This window comes from Oenanthe melanoleuca, chromosome 1A (assembly GCF_029582105.1).
Source record: "Oenanthe melanoleuca isolate GR-GAL-2019-014 chromosome 1A, OMel1.0, whole genome shotgun sequence".
Taxonomy (NCBI): domain Eukaryota; kingdom Metazoa; phylum Chordata; class Aves; order Passeriformes; family Muscicapidae; genus Oenanthe; species Oenanthe melanoleuca.
In genome coordinates, this window is record NC_079334.1 from 2,440,720 (window position 1) to 2,459,250 (window position 18,531).

The 18,531-nt window shown below is 39.9% G+C and overlaps 1 protein-coding gene across 1 annotated transcript in view; it reads right to left on the bottom strand.

Annotated features, from left to right (window-relative positions):
- MICAL3 (microtubule associated monooxygenase, calponin and LIM domain containing 3) overlaps positions 1-18,531 on the bottom strand; it is a 168,421-nt gene that overhangs the window by 49,648 nt on the left and 100,242 nt on the right. The window contains exons 25-26 of the mRNA XM_056508446.1: positions 15,059-15,147; positions 13,894-13,981 (exon numbers count right to left, since the gene is read on the bottom strand). Coding sequence (XP_056364421.1) covers positions 13,894-13,981; positions 15,059-15,147 — 177 coding nt within the window. The remainder of the gene's footprint in view (positions 1-13,893; positions 13,982-15,058; positions 15,148-18,531) is intronic.

Below are 18,531 nucleotides of genomic sequence, written 5' to 3' on the forward strand. Positions count from 1 at the left end.
AAATCATCACAAAATCCAGTGTGACTGGTACACAGAGAATCAAACAGATGTTACCACAGCACAAATTATAAGTGGGAATGACTCAATGCAACTGTGTTAAAAATCTTAAAAGGTGGAAAATCAACCTGAACTTTAATGCAGAAAGACATGGTCAAGCCAAGATGTCCTGTGAGCTTGACAAGCACTCCATGCCTTGAAATCTCAAAGTAGGAAGGGCATTCCCAGCACTTTCTCTTATTAATTTATATATCTGTACACTTCAGATGCAAAAGTGATCACATCCCTCCACTTCACTCTGCCAAGAAAACAGCTCTGCATCAGAGAATATGATACAGAAACTCCACTGGGTACCAGTTTAAGCATGGGATTTCTAGGAATTTGCACTACACAGACTATTTAGTCTACTTCAAACATTAGTTTTGTTTCTAATAGATGTCTGTTTCTAAAAGATGCCATGCATTTAGCCAACCTGGCTGTTTGCAAAGCCACTGCCCAACCCATTACCAAATATGAAACAAGAGAAGTGCTACTGATAGCCAACTCTCTGCACCACAAAGACATGAACTATCAGAAGGAAAAGCTCTGCACTTCACAAACTTACACAAGGGATGAAAGTGAGATACAGGTGTCACTGAAGTGTTCAGATGATGGACAATTTTCCCATTTTTCACTCTGAAATTCACACCAACTAATTTGATGCTACAATTTAAAAAACAACATAAAAATACTGGAATCAAAATATAAATAAGCTACCTTAAAGCCAAGTGTAGCTTCTTGAACAATCAAATGATCAGCTAAAAACCCACAAACATCCAAAATAGGGCACACTTTAAAATCTGACTCTATTTTGGAAGAGTCAGTGTGCCATGAACATTACATAGATCATCTGAAGGGAGCTGTTTTTCTTAACAGGACAGGCTGCTGAGCTGGTGCATGAAAGCTGCCAGAGTCCTTCATTTATCTCAGCTTTGACAGAGCTTGAAATGGTAAGTGTCTGATCAGAGATAACATTCCTAACAGAACTGCTCCTTGCTTGCAGGAGTGTGTCCTATTGCAGCAACTCTGGCAATTCCTGGAAGACTTGAGAAGCTCCTCTTGAGAGAGGATCCTATCCCCAATTCACCTCCAGTATTCCCTTGTTCTCTAAAATCTACACATTATTCCCATGGGCTCCATGAAATCCTGTCAAGATTACTCCTTGACACAAGAAATCCATGCTGAAGATGCAGGAGAGAACTGGGAATCTGAGAACAATGAACTCTTCCCTAAGGAAAAATACCTGTCTATTTTACTAGAAGCTATTTTTCAATAATCATGCAGCACCTCTAGACTTGCTTTTCTTAGCTTGCTGTCTTAATATCTGACTAAGGTACATGTCATCTCTTGTCCAGTATTTTGCACAGACTTAGCTGTGGCCTTGGGGAATTATGGAAATTCAAATAAAGGAGACTGCTTTGAAACACATGCAAAAGGGGGAAGGAATTAATAAGCTCTCAGGAAAATCTTCATTATGGATTTCCCAAAGCTTGTGGTTTTGTGGTAATGTGAAACACTGTACCTGTTTGTTTTCACTTGTCTTTTCCAAGCACTTCAATTACTCCTACCTCCACACAATTGTCTTGAGAACTGTGTCAGATAAACCCTACAGAAACAGTAGCATATTGCCTGTGACCAAGTACTGAAAAGGAAGATGGGAACTTTTCAGGGGGGTTTAAAAGTGATGCAGTAAGCTCTGAGTTTGAAATGCTGGAAGTCCTCATATTCCCTTGCAATTAATTTCTAAGAAATACCTTTTGGGGTAAGGTTTCTGAAGTGTGCTATCCATTCAGTAAACATTATCACTGAGGTATAGTGAAGGCAGCAAACAAGACCCAGCAGTATTTTTAGCTTCTCATTTTTCATCTGTATTCTTGTCACACTGAGTTTCAGGATTTTTCCTGGAAGTTTCACCCTCACCCACTTCAGTTCCATTAACTGCCTTTTTGTATTCCAACTCCACTTCTCATCCAAGGACCTCAAAATGCTTTACAAGTGCTAGCACACTAAAACAAACCTATTTTGGAAGTAGGTAAGTACTGTAGAGGCACTGCACAAGTCCAGACACAGAGATTAAATACCAGCAAGGCCATCTCACAACAATCTGGTGGCAGTGCCAAAAACAGAATCCAGAATGCACAACACTTCATTCTCATCTCCACTCCAAGTCAAAAAAAAAAACACTTTGATGTAAGGAAGTGCCCAGCACTGTGTCCACAATAAGAAAGGAAATCTTGGTATCAAGGCTCATGGTTAGATGCTGCACACATTCAAACAGTAAGTCAATTAAGACATTCCATTTAAGTAAGTGCAAGTGATTTCTTCTGAAATCCTTTCCTTAATCCTCTCAAAATCTAGACACTGTTAACAATTTCTGTACTGCACAGCAACAGATACATAAGCCATGTACATGGCAATTCTAAACTGACTGCAGAAGGGTGTTAAACAGAATGGATTTTTTTAAGGGTTAGTAAGAAGTTAAAAGTTTTAAACCTGGATTCATCTGCCCGTTTACATTTATCTTCTCCTTTAGGAAATTTCTCCAGGAAACCCCTGGCAAAAGCTCAACAGACCTGCTGCATTCTTGTCAGTGCTTGTTCACACAGCCTCATATCATAAACTGCAGAACTGCACATTTCCTGGTAGGAGGCCCTGAATTTGGATAAGCACATCCTCAAAGACAAAAGGGGCAATGCAACCTCCTCAAATAGACACAACAACAAATTTATTTGAATTTAAATACTTAATAGTATCCTGGTTTGGGCTGGGATAGAGTTAATTTTCTTCCTAGTAGCTGGTACCATGCTGTGTTTTGGGTTTGGTGTGATACAAGATTGGTAACACACTCATGTTTTGGCTGTTGCTAAGCACTGCTCACCCTGAGTCAAAGACTTTGCAGCACCTCATGCTCTGCCAGTGAGCAGGTGCACAAAAGGCTGGGAGGGAGTGTGGCCAGGACAGCTGACCCCAAATGGCCAAAGAGATATTCCACCCACAGAACATCATGGCCAGAACATAACCTGGGGGGAGCTGGCCAGGAGGGACTGCTAGCTGCTCAGGGATTAGCTGGGAATCAGCCAGTGGGTGTGAGCAAACTGCATCATGCACCAGCTGTTCTTTGGGGTTATTCTTCTCATTTTCATTAATATTATTATTATTATTATTATTATTATTATTATTATTATTATTATTATTATTATTATTATTATATTTGACTTTGTTTCAATTATCAAACTGTTTTTCTTTCTGATTCTGCTCCCTGCAGATGTGTGGTATTTAGTTGCCAGCTGGGGTTAAACCATGACAAGCTGTCATCAAATGTCAATGTTATTTTGATAAAATGACTCAACTTTCTCTCTTACTATCCTAGGGTATTCCCAAGCCCTCAGGAAGCCTGAATTACTCAGCTGTACTATGAAGCCATCACATCTCGAGTTTTCTGATGTTTCCCATTTGATCCATAACACATTGTGCTAAACATAAAAGGCCTGAATTCAAAGAGGACAGTATGATATGAAAAACAGTCTATTCAGTCAGTCTACACCCAGTATCCATGCACAGCATTCAAAATGTACTCAAACCTGAAGACAGCCCTCCTGAAACTCTTCTGAATACACATGTACCAATCCTAATAGTAACTAAGCTTTCTAGATGTGTTCAAAGCTCTTGGGAATTGTAAATGCAAACTGGCTTATGCTGGACCTGCTCAATAAAACTCTCCTTAAATTGACAAGCAACCAACATTCTTAAGACCTCTGCTACCATGGCAGGCTCCATCCTCTCACCATCAGCTCTCTAGAAATTCTCCCAGCAAACTGGTGACCTAAACAGAGAAATGGGGAGATTAAACTGTACAGACAGAAAGGTGTTTAATCAAAAAACCCTCTGATGCACAAGTGCACAGTAGAGTTATCAAAGAAACATTTCTAGTGCTGGCCAGGAAGTTTTACAGCACTAATTCAACAGCACATGAAATAAAAATCAGTGAGATGTGGATATCTACTGGGCCCCTAAGCAATGAAGAGCAGAAACTCCCACTCCCCCAAACCATTATAATGAGTATAGGAACAGCTGAAAGCTAAAATACTGAAGGGATTCTGAAACAGACACCTCAGGAGCAAACATGTGAAGGTGTAAGTCCTCCTCCACACATCCCACAACATCCAGCTAGAATTAAGCTCTCCATTCTCAGATACTGTCCATAAATGTGGAAGCTTGTTCTCTTCATAAAAGTGAAAACTACCAGGACTCACTGTTGAATGAAATTGAATACTCACACATTTGTCTTGTGAGTGTTGCAATGTTTTGCCCCACTCACCCCATTATTTTGGTTAAAACAGATTTCTAGAATTCCCAAAACAGACACTGACAAAACAGTTGCTTACTGCATCAGTAGGGCTGAGCTTAGAAACAGCTGGCAGTAGCATTGATCTGACCTTTCTCTGGTTTTAGTGGAAGCAACCAGAAGTAAATACAATTAGCCAGTTTAAGATCAAGGTCACCTTAATTTATACTTATGTCTTGAAAACAAATAGAAATTCACCTAACTCAGAGTATAAGTAATGTTTGAGGAACAGAGTTCCCCATATGCAGATGCATGAAGTAGCAGCATTGTGTAATGAAGGTTAGGAGTTCACTATATGGTTTAGCAGTACAGAAAAGCTGCCTTCCTTACAGCAGAAGTCTAGAATAATCCAAGGAGTATGGCTATTTCTGCCTCCTGGAAAGTGGCCAGTGTTGTCACTGGTGGGTGGGGAGGACAATCAGGGGAAAGGAGGTATTAGGTCACCTAATCCAAGTCCCAGGGAACACTGCTAAGCTCAATACTCCTTATTATATCTCTTCTGGCAGGAAAATCTTTGTACAGAATTCACTTTCATTGCTGCCAAAGTACTAAAGATACAATATAAGTTATGTAGGTATTTTAAGCCTGGTAATCACTCAGGAGCATTGGTAAGCCAGTTGTCTATTACCAATCATTCTCCATTTTGCTGGTATCATCTAGGATGGCAGAGCTCTCCCTGGTATTTTGATCAGCTCTATCATATGTTGCCTGACCTCATTTCCATTCCCTGAAAGAAGCTGAGTGTGGGAAGGCTGTAGAGGATAAAGTAACATTATTTTGCTGGCATAAATTTTGTTCTGGAAGCTATTCAAGGTGTAGTACCTCAAAGAACCACCTGGGATGAAGCACATCCAAGGACTGGCAGAGAGAAAAAAAGAAAAAAAGAAAAGGCCACACTAGATTTTAGAATCACAATTACCTTGGTTAATGAGGTTTCCCACTTTTTGAGTGAAGTATTCCATTTATTTTTGTTAAGTAACTTAGAAATTAATATTTAAGACTGATTGTCCAGTTATGATCCAAACAGTGACCTCTTTTATATTATTACAAAGAGAGCCTCTGCTATCTTACCTACTACATAACACATTGTATAATTTATTCATTGTGGCATCTACTGCTTGCCACTGCAATCTCCCATTTCACTGTGAGGGATCAGACAGGTGATCCCTACTATGCAAATCACACCAAGCCAAACCAAGGCTATTTCCACCTAAAAGAAGCAGTGGAATCTTCACTGGCAAGTGCTCCTGGCCCATGGCTCAAATCACAGCAGGCAAATTATGTATTGGTGGACAAGAAACTCAACATGACCCATCAGTGTGCACTCACACCCCAAAAAGCCAAATCCTGTCCTAAACCTAGGAAAATTCTTGTAATTATATATGTAGATAGTTATATTAAAAAGTTGGCACAGTTTCAGGAAGAAAGCTTCCAAAAGACTTATTACTGATTAAAAATAGTTTACACATCAGTTCTAATGTGTTTTCACATCAGCCTGGAAGTATCCAAAACATCTCTTGGGTAAAAAATTCCTATTTTTAAACACTTCTACCCTCAAGCCATCAGATAAACATCTGTAACAGCAGAAAGTAGGATTATGAAATTTTCCTTAAAAAGCAAACACAGCCTTCTGGGATGACAGCAAACATGAGAAATGTCAGACTAAACATACATTTTTGAGAGAAGATGTAAGCAACTAAACAGGGTGTAGAAGTTCCATCTCATCCTTAAAGAGCATCTGCCCAGTTTTGTTAGGAAAGCCCAAGCTGAACTCTACATCATCAGGATCAGCTCAGCAACTAATTCACCTTCCTTCACAAACACATCAAAGGAGCAGGAGAATAGCTTTGATGTTGACTCTGGATTATCTGCTCCTTCCCTTGAGATAATTTCTATTTGCTTTAGTTTTGTGGCTTTTCGTTTTGTTATTTCTGGTTTGGGAGTTGGGGGTTTTTTTGTGGTATTTTGTTTTTGTTTGTTTGTTTCTAAAATCTGGTTTTCTTCCCTTATTTCTAGCATTTTAAGATACATCATCAACTACATATCTTAATAAATTACACTGTTGAGCACAAGCAGGTGCAGCTCCCTTGTTTTAATTTGTATTCATTTTTATTCTCTCATTATTTTAGAAGTACCTCCTTTTTCATCCCTGCTACAGAAGTCATAACACTAGAGAAGGACCATAGGCACAAAAACAAAGTGTGAGCTACCTGTGTAGACTTTAAAGAGAATTGAGGTGAGGGTTGTATTTCCTACCACTGCTACACATGGTTACTCCAAGTTTTAGCTGAAAGCATGGCTTTCTATATTGGTACAGCAAGGAAGTCTCATTTCTGCTCTGATATGAGGGGATGACCTCTAGAAATGCACCTCCCTTCATCCTTTTTTTTTTTTTTTCTTAATTCAGGAAGCAAACACTTGATTTCTGAAGAGCATATATGCAGCTGCAGAGTTAACAGCTTTCCTGATACAGAACAGTGGAGTGGTGGAGTGGTTCATCAAAATGACATTTTGAGCTCATGCACCAGCAATATGAAGTTTTACACTGGATGCTCATGGCTCCCTCCTCCTCAGAACTGAAGGCTCATCTTAACTTCAAAACTATCACTGCTTAACACAGTAATGAAAAACTACAGGCAATTTCAAAGGCATAAAGCAATCACCTCCCTCCAAAGAAGGAAATTTTACATATAAAGGAACTGGTTTGTGATTGTAGTTCTGTGACCTACCATTTAAACATAACTACTCTGGCCATTCACAATTGAACTTTCAAAAATCATCTGCTACAACAAAACTTTTAGCTGCAGATGGTGCAGTAGGAAGCAAGAGAAGCATGTGAGGAAAAATCACAGAACAAGTCCCTAATTGAGACCAACTCACTGTATTTTTGAGATCAGGAAAATGTAGCTCAGAACTACAACCCAGGTGTGCCATGGTGAGAACATCACAGAATAGGCTCCTAAGGGTCTTCAGGAAGGCAGGTCACCTCCTTGTGTGCAGTTCTCAGAAAAGACAACAGTCCAGCTAGAACACGAGATGCAGCATTTGGCTTCAGAGCTTAGCATTTACTCAATTTCTCTCTTCTCATCACACCAAAACATCACAGCACAGCAGCAGATCTACACCAAGCAGAGGAACCAAAGCCTGTCAAGACTCTTACCTGTCACACTACGTGTCCCTGTCCCCCCATGGGTGTGACTGCCTTGTCACAGAGCATGACAAAGACCTCTGCAAGCCACAAAACAACCTCCACAGACACCAAACTCTGCAAGTGCACAATGCTGAGAGCACATCTATCCAAAGCCAGCTTTGCCAAGGCAGTAGAACACCCAGCAAGGAGGTCCTCAGCAGGTCATGCTGTCTGTGCAACGTGTGCCCTGCACTCCAAACCAACCACAATGTAACAGCAAAGTTTTAAAAAGCCACCACAACACAGAAAGAACCTGAAAAGCAGTACTTTGCAGTGACAGATGGCACATGCCACAGAGCTCCCCAACTGGCTCCATTCATTCCACTGTGCCCCAATCCTGCATCCCCTGCAGCATCCCTTACCTGGAACCAGTGGAGGGATGAGGGGGAAGACAAAGAAAAACTCAGAAACCTGAAGTTTGTTTGGAATTTATTCCCTTGAACATTTCACACAGTTGAACAAAAAACATCTCAATTTCACAGCAACAGGGAAACCACGTGTTACATAATTCAGAGACCACACACCCAAAGCAAAAACAGGTTAAAAACAACTGCATAAATCAAAGTCTTCAAAGGGACTATACAGTGGAGACATGAAGCCTTTCTGAGCACTGAATTGTCTCACTTGAACATTATCTGTCACTGAACTTATTTTATGCTCAACCCCTCCTTTTCTCTGAGGGAAACAATCTCAAAAAATAGTATTACTCAGATTCCACTTTTCAAAAAGCCAGACATTTTAATTCTGCAATTAAAAAAAAATCCAGCTCTTTCACACAAACTTAATACTATTTTTCTAAGACACAAAAACATTCAATGAAGCTCCTAAAGTGCCCAGAAAAATTCATATCACCCTTCAGAATATACACATACAAACAACAAATATTCCAGTGGCACAAGTCTACAGGTCTGAAAGCCAGAGAAAGAGGAGAAGTTGGGAGCCCAGTAACTCCCAAGAAAAAGTGTTCTTAGCAGGATCCAGCCATGAGCACAAACTCAGCACATCCTTCTCAGTCCTCAAAATGTTTTTCAGGATTTTTCAGTGAAACTATATCAGGTCAGTTGCATCTCCTACTCTTAAGAACAAATAACCTTCTGCCATGCCTTTTTCTTTCCAAATTTTCTGGGCTTCAAATTGCTGATCCTTTAGCATTCTCCTTTCCTTTATCCAAATCCTGATAAGAACACTGAAAAAGAACATGATGGACTGGGAACAGTCGAGCACTTATCCTAACAGATTCCTGGCTTGTTGTTGAGGGATGATTCACTGGGCACTGAACCTGGTTCTAATCAGGCAACTCATACACTCTCCTCAATTTCCAAAAATACAGGGCCTGGGTCTTAAGTTTGTATTGTAAATGTTCAGAGAGAAGTCAATCTTCCATCAGATCTCTCTGGAGTTGTATGATGCCCCAAAAAGGGTTCAGTATCATGTGTCATATCCTGCTAAACACACCACCCTCAAACAGAACAGACAATAGTCAAGGCACGCTAGTAGAGGAAATAGCTTTCATCCCAATTTGGTGGTGCATCCTGAAATATGAATGTTTTCCCTTTTCTTCTTTATTTTTGGCAGGGAAAAGAGTGGGGTATATTTGTAAACATTCAGTGGTTTAAAATAAAGGCACATGAAACAGAATGTCACGTCACAGCATTTGTTTGCTGTTATCTTCCATAATTTAATGCTTAAACTGACCAAATTAAAACAAGAACAAAACCCAAAGGTGAATAATGATGAAAAGAAGTGATCAAGTAGAGGATTTCATCATGATGTTTGTTTGCACAGCAAACAGTATTGCTTTGAGCTAAATAATTTTCACAAGTAAGGCATGTTCAATGTATGGAGAATGGTGAAGAGGCAATGCTTCTGAACAACAGAGGCAATGTTTATGAACAAGAAGCTTATTCCTTATTCCAGAAATATATTTGTGTTTTTCAGACACAAAATTGAATTGTGTGCAAATAATATTGGATGCATTTAAAAATAGTTCTTTATACTTGTAGAGATACTTCAGATCCTTTTCCAAATGTGGTTCAGATGATTCACTTTAAAGGACTTTGTTTAGAGGAAACAGCCACTCTTTCCTAGCTCTTCAGGTCAGCAAAATAACTTCCTCATGTATATTGCCTGCTATATACAACAGTACTCTCTTAAGGGTCTACTGTGAAAGGTTTAACTCTGAATATTTCTCCCTGAAAACACTTAAGGCACATCCATAGGAGGATTTCAACTTTCCAAATTGCATACCTGTATCATGTACTTTACATATTTATGTGATATTAAAGCAAAAGTCCTAGTACCTCTCCTTTGTATTGCATTTTTCAGTTTTTCATACTGTGGCTTGTGTTTGATTTCTTCATCTTTCACAGGTCAAGAAACTAAAGCAAAAGATCTCATGACTTGCCTTTTATTGCTGTTCAAGTATCAGTTTCCCTAAGCAGTCTTTCCTTTATGAACTTCCTATTGCTGATAGGGACAGAAATGCATTGTTGTAAAAACATGAGCCTGAAATATGAAATATTTTACAACAAAACATTGCTGACTAACATTACCCCAAGGAGCATATCATAAAGCTGATAGGGGTAAAGACTGTTCCAAGTCCATCTGTCAAGAAAGAGCTGAAAATTCAGAAACATTCTTACAGACCTTTAGAACAAACAGAAGAACAGCATTTGCAATAAAAGCACATCAAAACCATATAAGTACTGTAAATAATATAAAAAAAAATTCCAAGACACAGCAGTTACAGATTATCAAAGGGAGAGACAGTCAAAAAGTAAAAGTTTTTTGTTCTTTTTTTTTTTTCCTTGGCAATAGCAGCATTTTGGCACAAAGGCAGATGCAGAAGATAGAGAAAAACAGGCAGACAAGTACAGAGAAAGTTACAGAATCTACGACAAGCATGCCACAGTTCAGCAGGACCAGAAGCACAGGAAGAGCTGCCCCCAACTTCCCTTTCCCAGACAGAATGGCAGCCACTGCTCAAAAGCTTGTTGCCACTTCCCACACTGAAGGGTTCCAGAAGCCAGCTGGCCACAACCTCCCCTGTGAGCACCAGGGCAGAAGCCACGTGGGCTCTCTGCAAACCCCTCACAAAAAGGGTGATTCCAGCTGAGCAAAGCTCAACTTGCTGATCAGACTGTGCCCTGACAGACAGAACTCACTGAATGCCAGCCAGGACTGTGCCACCCAGGCAGAGACTGACACCTTTAGCAAAGTTAATCTGTGACAAACAGGTTAGTGACACACAACAAAGGGCTTGCTGTGACCAATCTCACCTCATCTGACTAAACCTGCTGAAGGCTATTTGGTGGTTGGATATATTTTAAGCATTAAAAAAGGCTATAAAAGGTTTGGTGGTGTAGCAAAGGGGGCAGTGAATGTAGAAAGAAAACCCATGCAATTTACATCCATTAGGAACTTCATGACAACTACTAAAAAGTCATGAGTCACCATAAAGCTCCCTGAAACGAGCACTTTTGGTAACTCAGGGCTGAATTTAACTCTCAGGTATAAAATTTTTAAATGGCTGCCTTTTTATATATTCCACAAGGGATCTTACTGTTGTACACCTTCCCTTTGCCTTCTAAACAATCCTTACATCTCCACCAAATATCAAACCTGAGCATGTCACACACTTTTCTGCTTTTACTTAATCCTTTTAGAGGCAACACTCTACACCAAGACCTACCTCACTACTGAGGATTAGCTCAGATCTCAGGGCCTGAAATTGCTATTGCCAAATTCCATTTGGTGGTCTTGTCTTAAAGGAAGTAAAACACTTTCAGATGTATGACCTGTACCAGGTAAGTGATCAGATGGATGAAGTGGAGGCTTGGAAACAGAGCTCTGCCTCCATCTTAGGATTTTGCTCAAGGTGTTTAGTCTACAGTGAAAGCTTGCAAGAAAGTATATATACAAATAATTTAAATTCAGGATTTACACTGAGATTAAATCTTACAGACTCCTTTTGATTATTCAGGAATAACATCCTGCTCTTGCATTGTACAGGTAAGCTTGGTAGTTCAAAAAGGTTTGTTTTTTCAAACCATAAATAACTGTAAAACTCATCACAGGTTTCCTGATCTAGCTACCCAGCAAGAACAGGAGCTAAAGGTAGGTACCTACAGGACATGGCTGTTACTCTAACAGAGAACTGACCTGCCTTTAATGCCACTGTGGCTTGTTTTTAAAGCACATTCCATTTAGCTTCCTCCTGCTTCTTAACCATTGCTTAGTCAGTAGTGCCAAGATTTACTTAAGTCATACTGCACAAAGAAAATGAAACTCAGCCATTAATGGTATCTCTTTAGCACAACAGAGGCACTGCTCACCTCTTCTGCCACTGAATGTACTTCTGCCATGCACACACAATGCGCCACAACACCCTGCCTGAAAGGTGACCCAGCCAAGCTGAGCATGTCCTAATGCTCTGGGCACTGCAAGGGGCAAAACTTCAAAAGCATCAGAAGCTCTAATCATTATGCTACAGTTACACACTGCCTTAAAAAATCAGAAAGCAAACAGAAGGAGCCCTAGATTTTATGTTTTGCCATTAGACAAAAGGTTTCTGTTCCATCCTACTCCTCTGGAAGTACTACAGTGCTGCTGCAGGATTGTGCCACCACTACAGAAGGAGACATCTGATTTATAGCTGATTTTTATCTCATTTATAGAAGTTTATCACAAACTATGCCCTGTTGTTTGCTCTACTTAGTGATCGCTCAGGCGCTACTTGCTTTGTACAAACAAATAAATTTTATTTGTCAGAAGGACTAAATCAAAGGAGATTTTCTGTGATAAACTAATTAACAAATGTAATTAAAATCTCCTCCTTCCAATTCTCATCACCTACAGCTTCACTCCACAAAACAGCTTATGCTCACACCAGTTGCCCTGTGTATCAGTAAATATTTTTTCTGTTCCTCTTTAAGAATATGCTCCAAGCTACAAAAAAATGAAGTTTTTTTTTTCACCTTCAGAGAAAGCGGTTTTAAACCTATCCACTTATGCAAAAAAGCTGTAGTTCATTCATCTGTCCATAGCATTTTGCAAGTAACACTCTTCCCTACCCTCTTCTCACTTTAGTCATATGGAAATTGCACATACACAAAGGAAGAAATCTTGAAAGTAACTACACTGCAAGAATCAACACACTAAGAATAAATTTCTGTCAGATGGTATTCAGTTACAATCTTAGAAACACTTGTATAACAATATGAAGTCAAAGAACACCATGATTTTTATCTGCTCCTGTGTTGTTAAGGTCTTCTCAACTGGCACTATAAAAACATTCTTTTCTCAAAGTACTCCTCTAAGTATGTTCCCTTTCTAAAAGCAGCTGATTTAGCTTATTCACAGTCTTCTGGAACAAGTACTAGAAATTAATATTTCTTCCTCTTTCTGAAATCACAAAATGAGCACTTGGGGGCCGGGCAAACGAGCATTTGTAGCACAGACACTTCTCTTGTGTTAGAAGGAATTAGAATTTCAAGTTAAAGGGGAAAACTCCATCACAGTAAGACACAGGCATTCACCACCCCATTTCCAAAGCCACGGCCAGGAGCAGCACAGATGCTGGCAGAGGGAAGAGCACCATGACCTGCCAGCACTATGAAATTCAAGGGGTTTAAGGAATCCAATCCCATTAGCTGTCAGACACCCAGAATTCCAAAGGAGACATAATCCAAAGATAATGGGATCTTTCCCATTCAAGTACCAGATTAATAAAGAGAAGCTTGGGAGAACGAGAAACCACACCCAGAACTCAGGAAAACACAGAAATCCAGTTTGTGAGCTATTCCAGTGCTTCAGAAAAACTTTTAATTTCACTGACATTGAGCTGCATACATTACAGGGCTCTTTATGTGGGCTGACTCAGAGGAGACCCTCAACTGAGCATCTGTGTTTTCCTGGAATGAGTTCAAATAATGTCCTTGAAAGAACTGAGAACATCTAGGCCCCAAAGCCACAGTGCAAAATAATATATTGAGATTTCCACGAAACACACACGAAATTCACATGGCACCGCAAAAATCAAACGAGTTACACAGCTCCAAGTCGGGTCACACGGGTTCTTACTGGTCAGCAGGCTGCCCACAGAATTCCCCTAGGATCTGCCCGAGAACTTCTGACTGGACATAGAGAAAGGGAACCCCAAATGCCAGCAGCTGACACATGAAAAAGGAGTCCAGAGGGTTCTGGGCTAGGTGGTGCCCAATGGAGGAGACTGTGCTGTGCAGGCGCTGGCTCACCACCCCAACTCTGCCCACGAGGCCGAGCGAGTACTGCACCACCCTGCTAAGGAAGGAAGCGGAGCTACCTGGGGCCCTCTCTGCTGAGGCGGGGATGCTGCTGGCCCTGCCGCTCCCATCGCTGGCCATGGCGTCCTGCAGAGCTCCTTTGGTGTCCTGGAAGAACGTGGGGCAAGTTAAATCCATGTCACAATGGAAATTGCTGTGCGTGCTGAACGTGCCGGGGGAGGAATTGAGATACCCCGTAAGCATCACATGAGGCAAGGTCTGACAAACAAGCATGCTCTTTCTCAATTTAAAGCTTTATTAGAGCTCTGAAAATAGCCAAGAAAGTCAAAGCACTAAGATCCCTGAAGTCTGCTCCTCTGGGAAATAAAATAGGTACCATTTTTAATCTTTATTTTTGGCAGGAAGTATGGCATGCATTGGGATGGATCTGTTATCCTTCCAAAAAGGAGTACAGCTTCAGCTTGTACTAATAAAACCTGAGAATCAGGCAGGAGGGCAGGCACCACTGCTAGCACAAAGGAAAGTATAATTTAAGGGAAAAGGGCAATTTTCAGCATGCAAGTTTAACAGAGCTTAGGAAACCATCACACAGTTTGCTCAGTGTATGCGAAAATACTGAAAAGGGGCTTGAGGAGAAAAATTAGGTGCCTTGGATTATAGTAACAAAAGCTGAGGGACTTTTCTGTATTACACAGTGTCTCCTCATCCTATATTTACAAGCACAAATACTTCTACTGTGATAGTACAGGAAAGGGGATAGTCTGTCTTTCCTGCAGGTTCCTGTTAAAACACAGCAGACCTTCAGAAATGAAGGCATGTGATCTTCATAGCTTATGAAAGTGGGGTAGAATTTTATGTTTCAAAAGAAATGCAAATAATTTATTTCATCTTAAGTAAAACCATGGAGAAATAAAGCAAAACCAGAACTGGTAACATTATCCATTTAGTTTCAGCACAGACTGAGAAAGTATTTCAGCTGACAAGAAAAACAATCAAAATTCTGTTTTGAACAGGACAGCATATCATTTTATAATAAGTACCATGAAAAGGAACTGCTTTTAAATAAGATTTAGTTGAACTGCAAGCTTTCATGATAGATAAAGCAACTAAATGCACTCTGAATTTTTCTGCTTTCTGAAAAACCCTGAACCATCACACATACTTTCTCAATGTTAAGAACTAAAATCTATTAACATAGCATGTTAGATGAAAATGATGAGTTACCTTTCCTGACAGAGGACCCACTGCTGGCCTCTTCCTCTGAGCATAACCAGAGACTCGGTAACAGTAGTGAGGTTTACAGTAGAATTTACCTGCAGATAAAACACAAATGGTCAGCAACAGCAACACAGGAATTCAGCACAATATAAACGTCCATCTCATTGCAACTTTTTTTCTGATGCCATTTCTGTTGCTCTCTCTCTCTCATTTCTTCACTACATGCAGAGGCAAACACTGGCTGAAGTTTTAGTTCCAGCCCTGTTCTCTCCCCCTGTAACTAGCCTCCTTTCCATTGGGTGCCTGACAGCCATTTAGTTTAAAATCCTATCAAACACCAAAGCAAAGCTGTGAGGCTTGTGTGGTATCACATGCTAACAATGCAGCAGTGTGTGAGGAACAAAGACATCATCACATGAAAAGCTGGCAGAAGCACTTTTGGAAAAAGCAAGAATGAATACAACCAGCAGAGGAAAGTGGGAGAGGACAGTGCTAACTCCCAAAGAACCATCTCTCAAAATGCACAGTGGCTACTTGTAGAAAGGACAATGATTCATTTTCACAAATAAGACTTTTTGTGATCCTGCTGGTTTTACTGACACCCCAGAAGTCTAGAGAGGTTTTTCACTGGTATCTGAGCACTGTCAGCAAGACAAAGCAGCATTAGCAATATCATCATGCAAATACTACTGGTACTAATAAAAGCAGCAAACTGATGCCTCATAATTATCTCCACAGTACCTCTGTCAGTGTATCCTGCTTGGCATATGCAGCCCATAGCCCCCTCCACTGCTATCCCATTCCTAGAGCTTTGCCAGTGCATTCCAACACATATTCTGACCTCTGCCTCTTCCTCTAGTTTCTCTCTGCTGATATTTGCAAAATGCTTCATGATGGAAAATGTGACAAATACCTTTCTAGAAATCTTTACTTCAATAAGTATTAATATTTACTCTTGCCAAAATCTGCTTTTCGAGATTGTCTGAAATGAGCAACAACTGAAAAACTCTTACATAAAAACTGTCAGACTTTGAAGCCCAAAACCAGACACTGACTGCAGAAGGCTGCAGAATGCTTGTCAGCCCAAACAGCTAGATGAACAGTAACAATGTGTTGTATAGCTTTGGTTTTTTTCCTCTCAAAGAAAACAGAATGAAATAACAAGCTACATTTTCACAACAATTACATTCGATAGGATATCACAGATTTCTGTTTAGCCACATCTACTTCATATCCACAAACAACTGTTAGGCATGTAATATTTCAGAGTGAATGCTATAAGCCTGCTGAAACTCCAGGCTTTGTGTTTGCTTCACTGAGCACTATTTGGCCATAACTGCACACCCAAGCAAGCTTGCAGAGGAAATCACTAAAAATCTGGTGGAAAAAACTGGTTTAGCCCATACAGCTGACAGGAGCTCAGTCTGCTACTGCTTAACAGACAGTCAGATACTCAGTTACTTGTGAGTGCTCAAAATAAAAGCACTGCTCAAAAAGTGCTTTTTCCCAACTTTGACTTCTGACAAAGATGTGACTTTTATATGTTGACTTCAAAATTACAACTGGCCCCTTTAAACTTGCATGCCAAGTCTGCTGGACTTCCAGACAAGCAATAAAGGGCTTTCTATTCCTTACTGGGAGTCTGGTTTGATGACTCTAACTTTCCTCAACTCTTCACAACCCAGCAAGTCCATTACTTAAAGTCATTACATAATGCATTATAAATACACTATTTTAGTTCTTTTTGCCCCTTAAATCAGATGGTGTTTCCACAGCCATTTTTCTACCCAGTGTAAACGAAAAGATTCTTCTTAGTTACACAGAGTGGATACCCATCAATTTCAAACTGCAGTAGAGTATCTTGGAGTGCCATCCTGTGACATCAATTTAAAATTTTTATTTCATTTTTGCCTCAATCAGTGGGGAAAACTACTAGTACTAACAACTTTTTCCTGCTATTTTGTTTTCTACATCATCATGTCCAAAATAGAATCCTTTGCACCTTACTTGTCACTACTTTTACACCATTTTGCACTTATTTTCCTACTGAGACTGGACTAAAGATAGGCAGCTGTGTAAGAAAATACCTGCTAATGTGAATCAACATTTACACAAAATACTTTCTCATACATTTTCTTCAGATGTGACTTTTGTCCATCACTGCTCAAAGATTGTATCACATAGCTACCCTTACAAGAAGAACACTTTTCACAAGTGATGGATGACCTTAAGTTATTGCTTTCAATATGCACATGTTGTTGATAAACTGAGTCTCACCTGCTGCCGTATTGTCTGGATTCTCAAACTTGTAACGTGTATTTCAAGCTTCCCTTAATTCTTAACATGCTAGATTTTGCTAATTGAGGCATCAGCAAGTTCTGTAATCATATTTTTTCTCCTTAGTCTATCAGATACAGAAAATGAGTCATTATTGAATCTTCAGTAACTACTGCAGCAACACTTCAATACTGACTTACCTCTACTCAACTTTGATGTTCCATCTTTTCTATATAAACAGAACTTAGCTTATAATGACCTATTATCACAGGCCCTGATTATGAAGTCCTTGTTTTAGTTTTATCTAAAATAAACAGACAGAGCTGGACAGTTGTGGTATCTTCAAGCTGACTGCATTTCTCTCCAACTTTTAAGTGGTATTAAACACTCAGGAGTTTTATTTAAATACTGTCAAATGAGGAGAGCAAAAGGTCTAGCCCTCAAACTCAGTCTGTTAAGCTTTTTAAAGCCTCCAGTTATTATCTGTTTCCCTGCATCCCAGCAGCTGTTATGCTGTTGTATTAATTCCTACAAGTTTGGCTGCTCTGCTGCTGCCATGACCTGGTCATAGGAAATCCATGAAGCTCCAACAGCTTGGGAGATGGTGTCTAGGGAATGGATGTTACTCTTTGTAAATGGGTTAACTGCACATCTACTTAGTCTTCACTCAGAGTCAGGATTAAAAACAGGAAGGAGACGAATTTCTTGTGTTCAGGCTTGGTTGTTTACTAAACCTTATGGAAAGTACAGAGTTCTGCAACACTTCCAGCTACCAGCTAAAAATGAGGAAAATGGAGTTGAATTTAGCTAGTTACAAGGTCTCTTAAAGCTAAACAGTCCAAAAAAGTATTAACACCTATATTATTTACCCTTTTGACCCCATAACCAAACTCCTGTGACCTGCAGTGCCATAGCAGCTGTGACTGGCTATCCAACCAAAAACTACTACCTTAAAGATGAAGAAGGAAGAAGACAAAAGGAGACAACACCCAAAAACCTCCTTCTTGTCCCATACCTATTGCTATATTCTAAAAACCTCAAATTCAAATCCTTCACCAAGTGATATTACACACTTTTATTCTACCTACACACCTGTGACTCTTAACTTCATTACCCAAATCTGGAAGCCTTCTCCAAGACCTCAAGTCGAACGCAGCGTTCTTTTGGGGGTCAGTGCCAGAAAGCACAGAAAGCTCCGAACT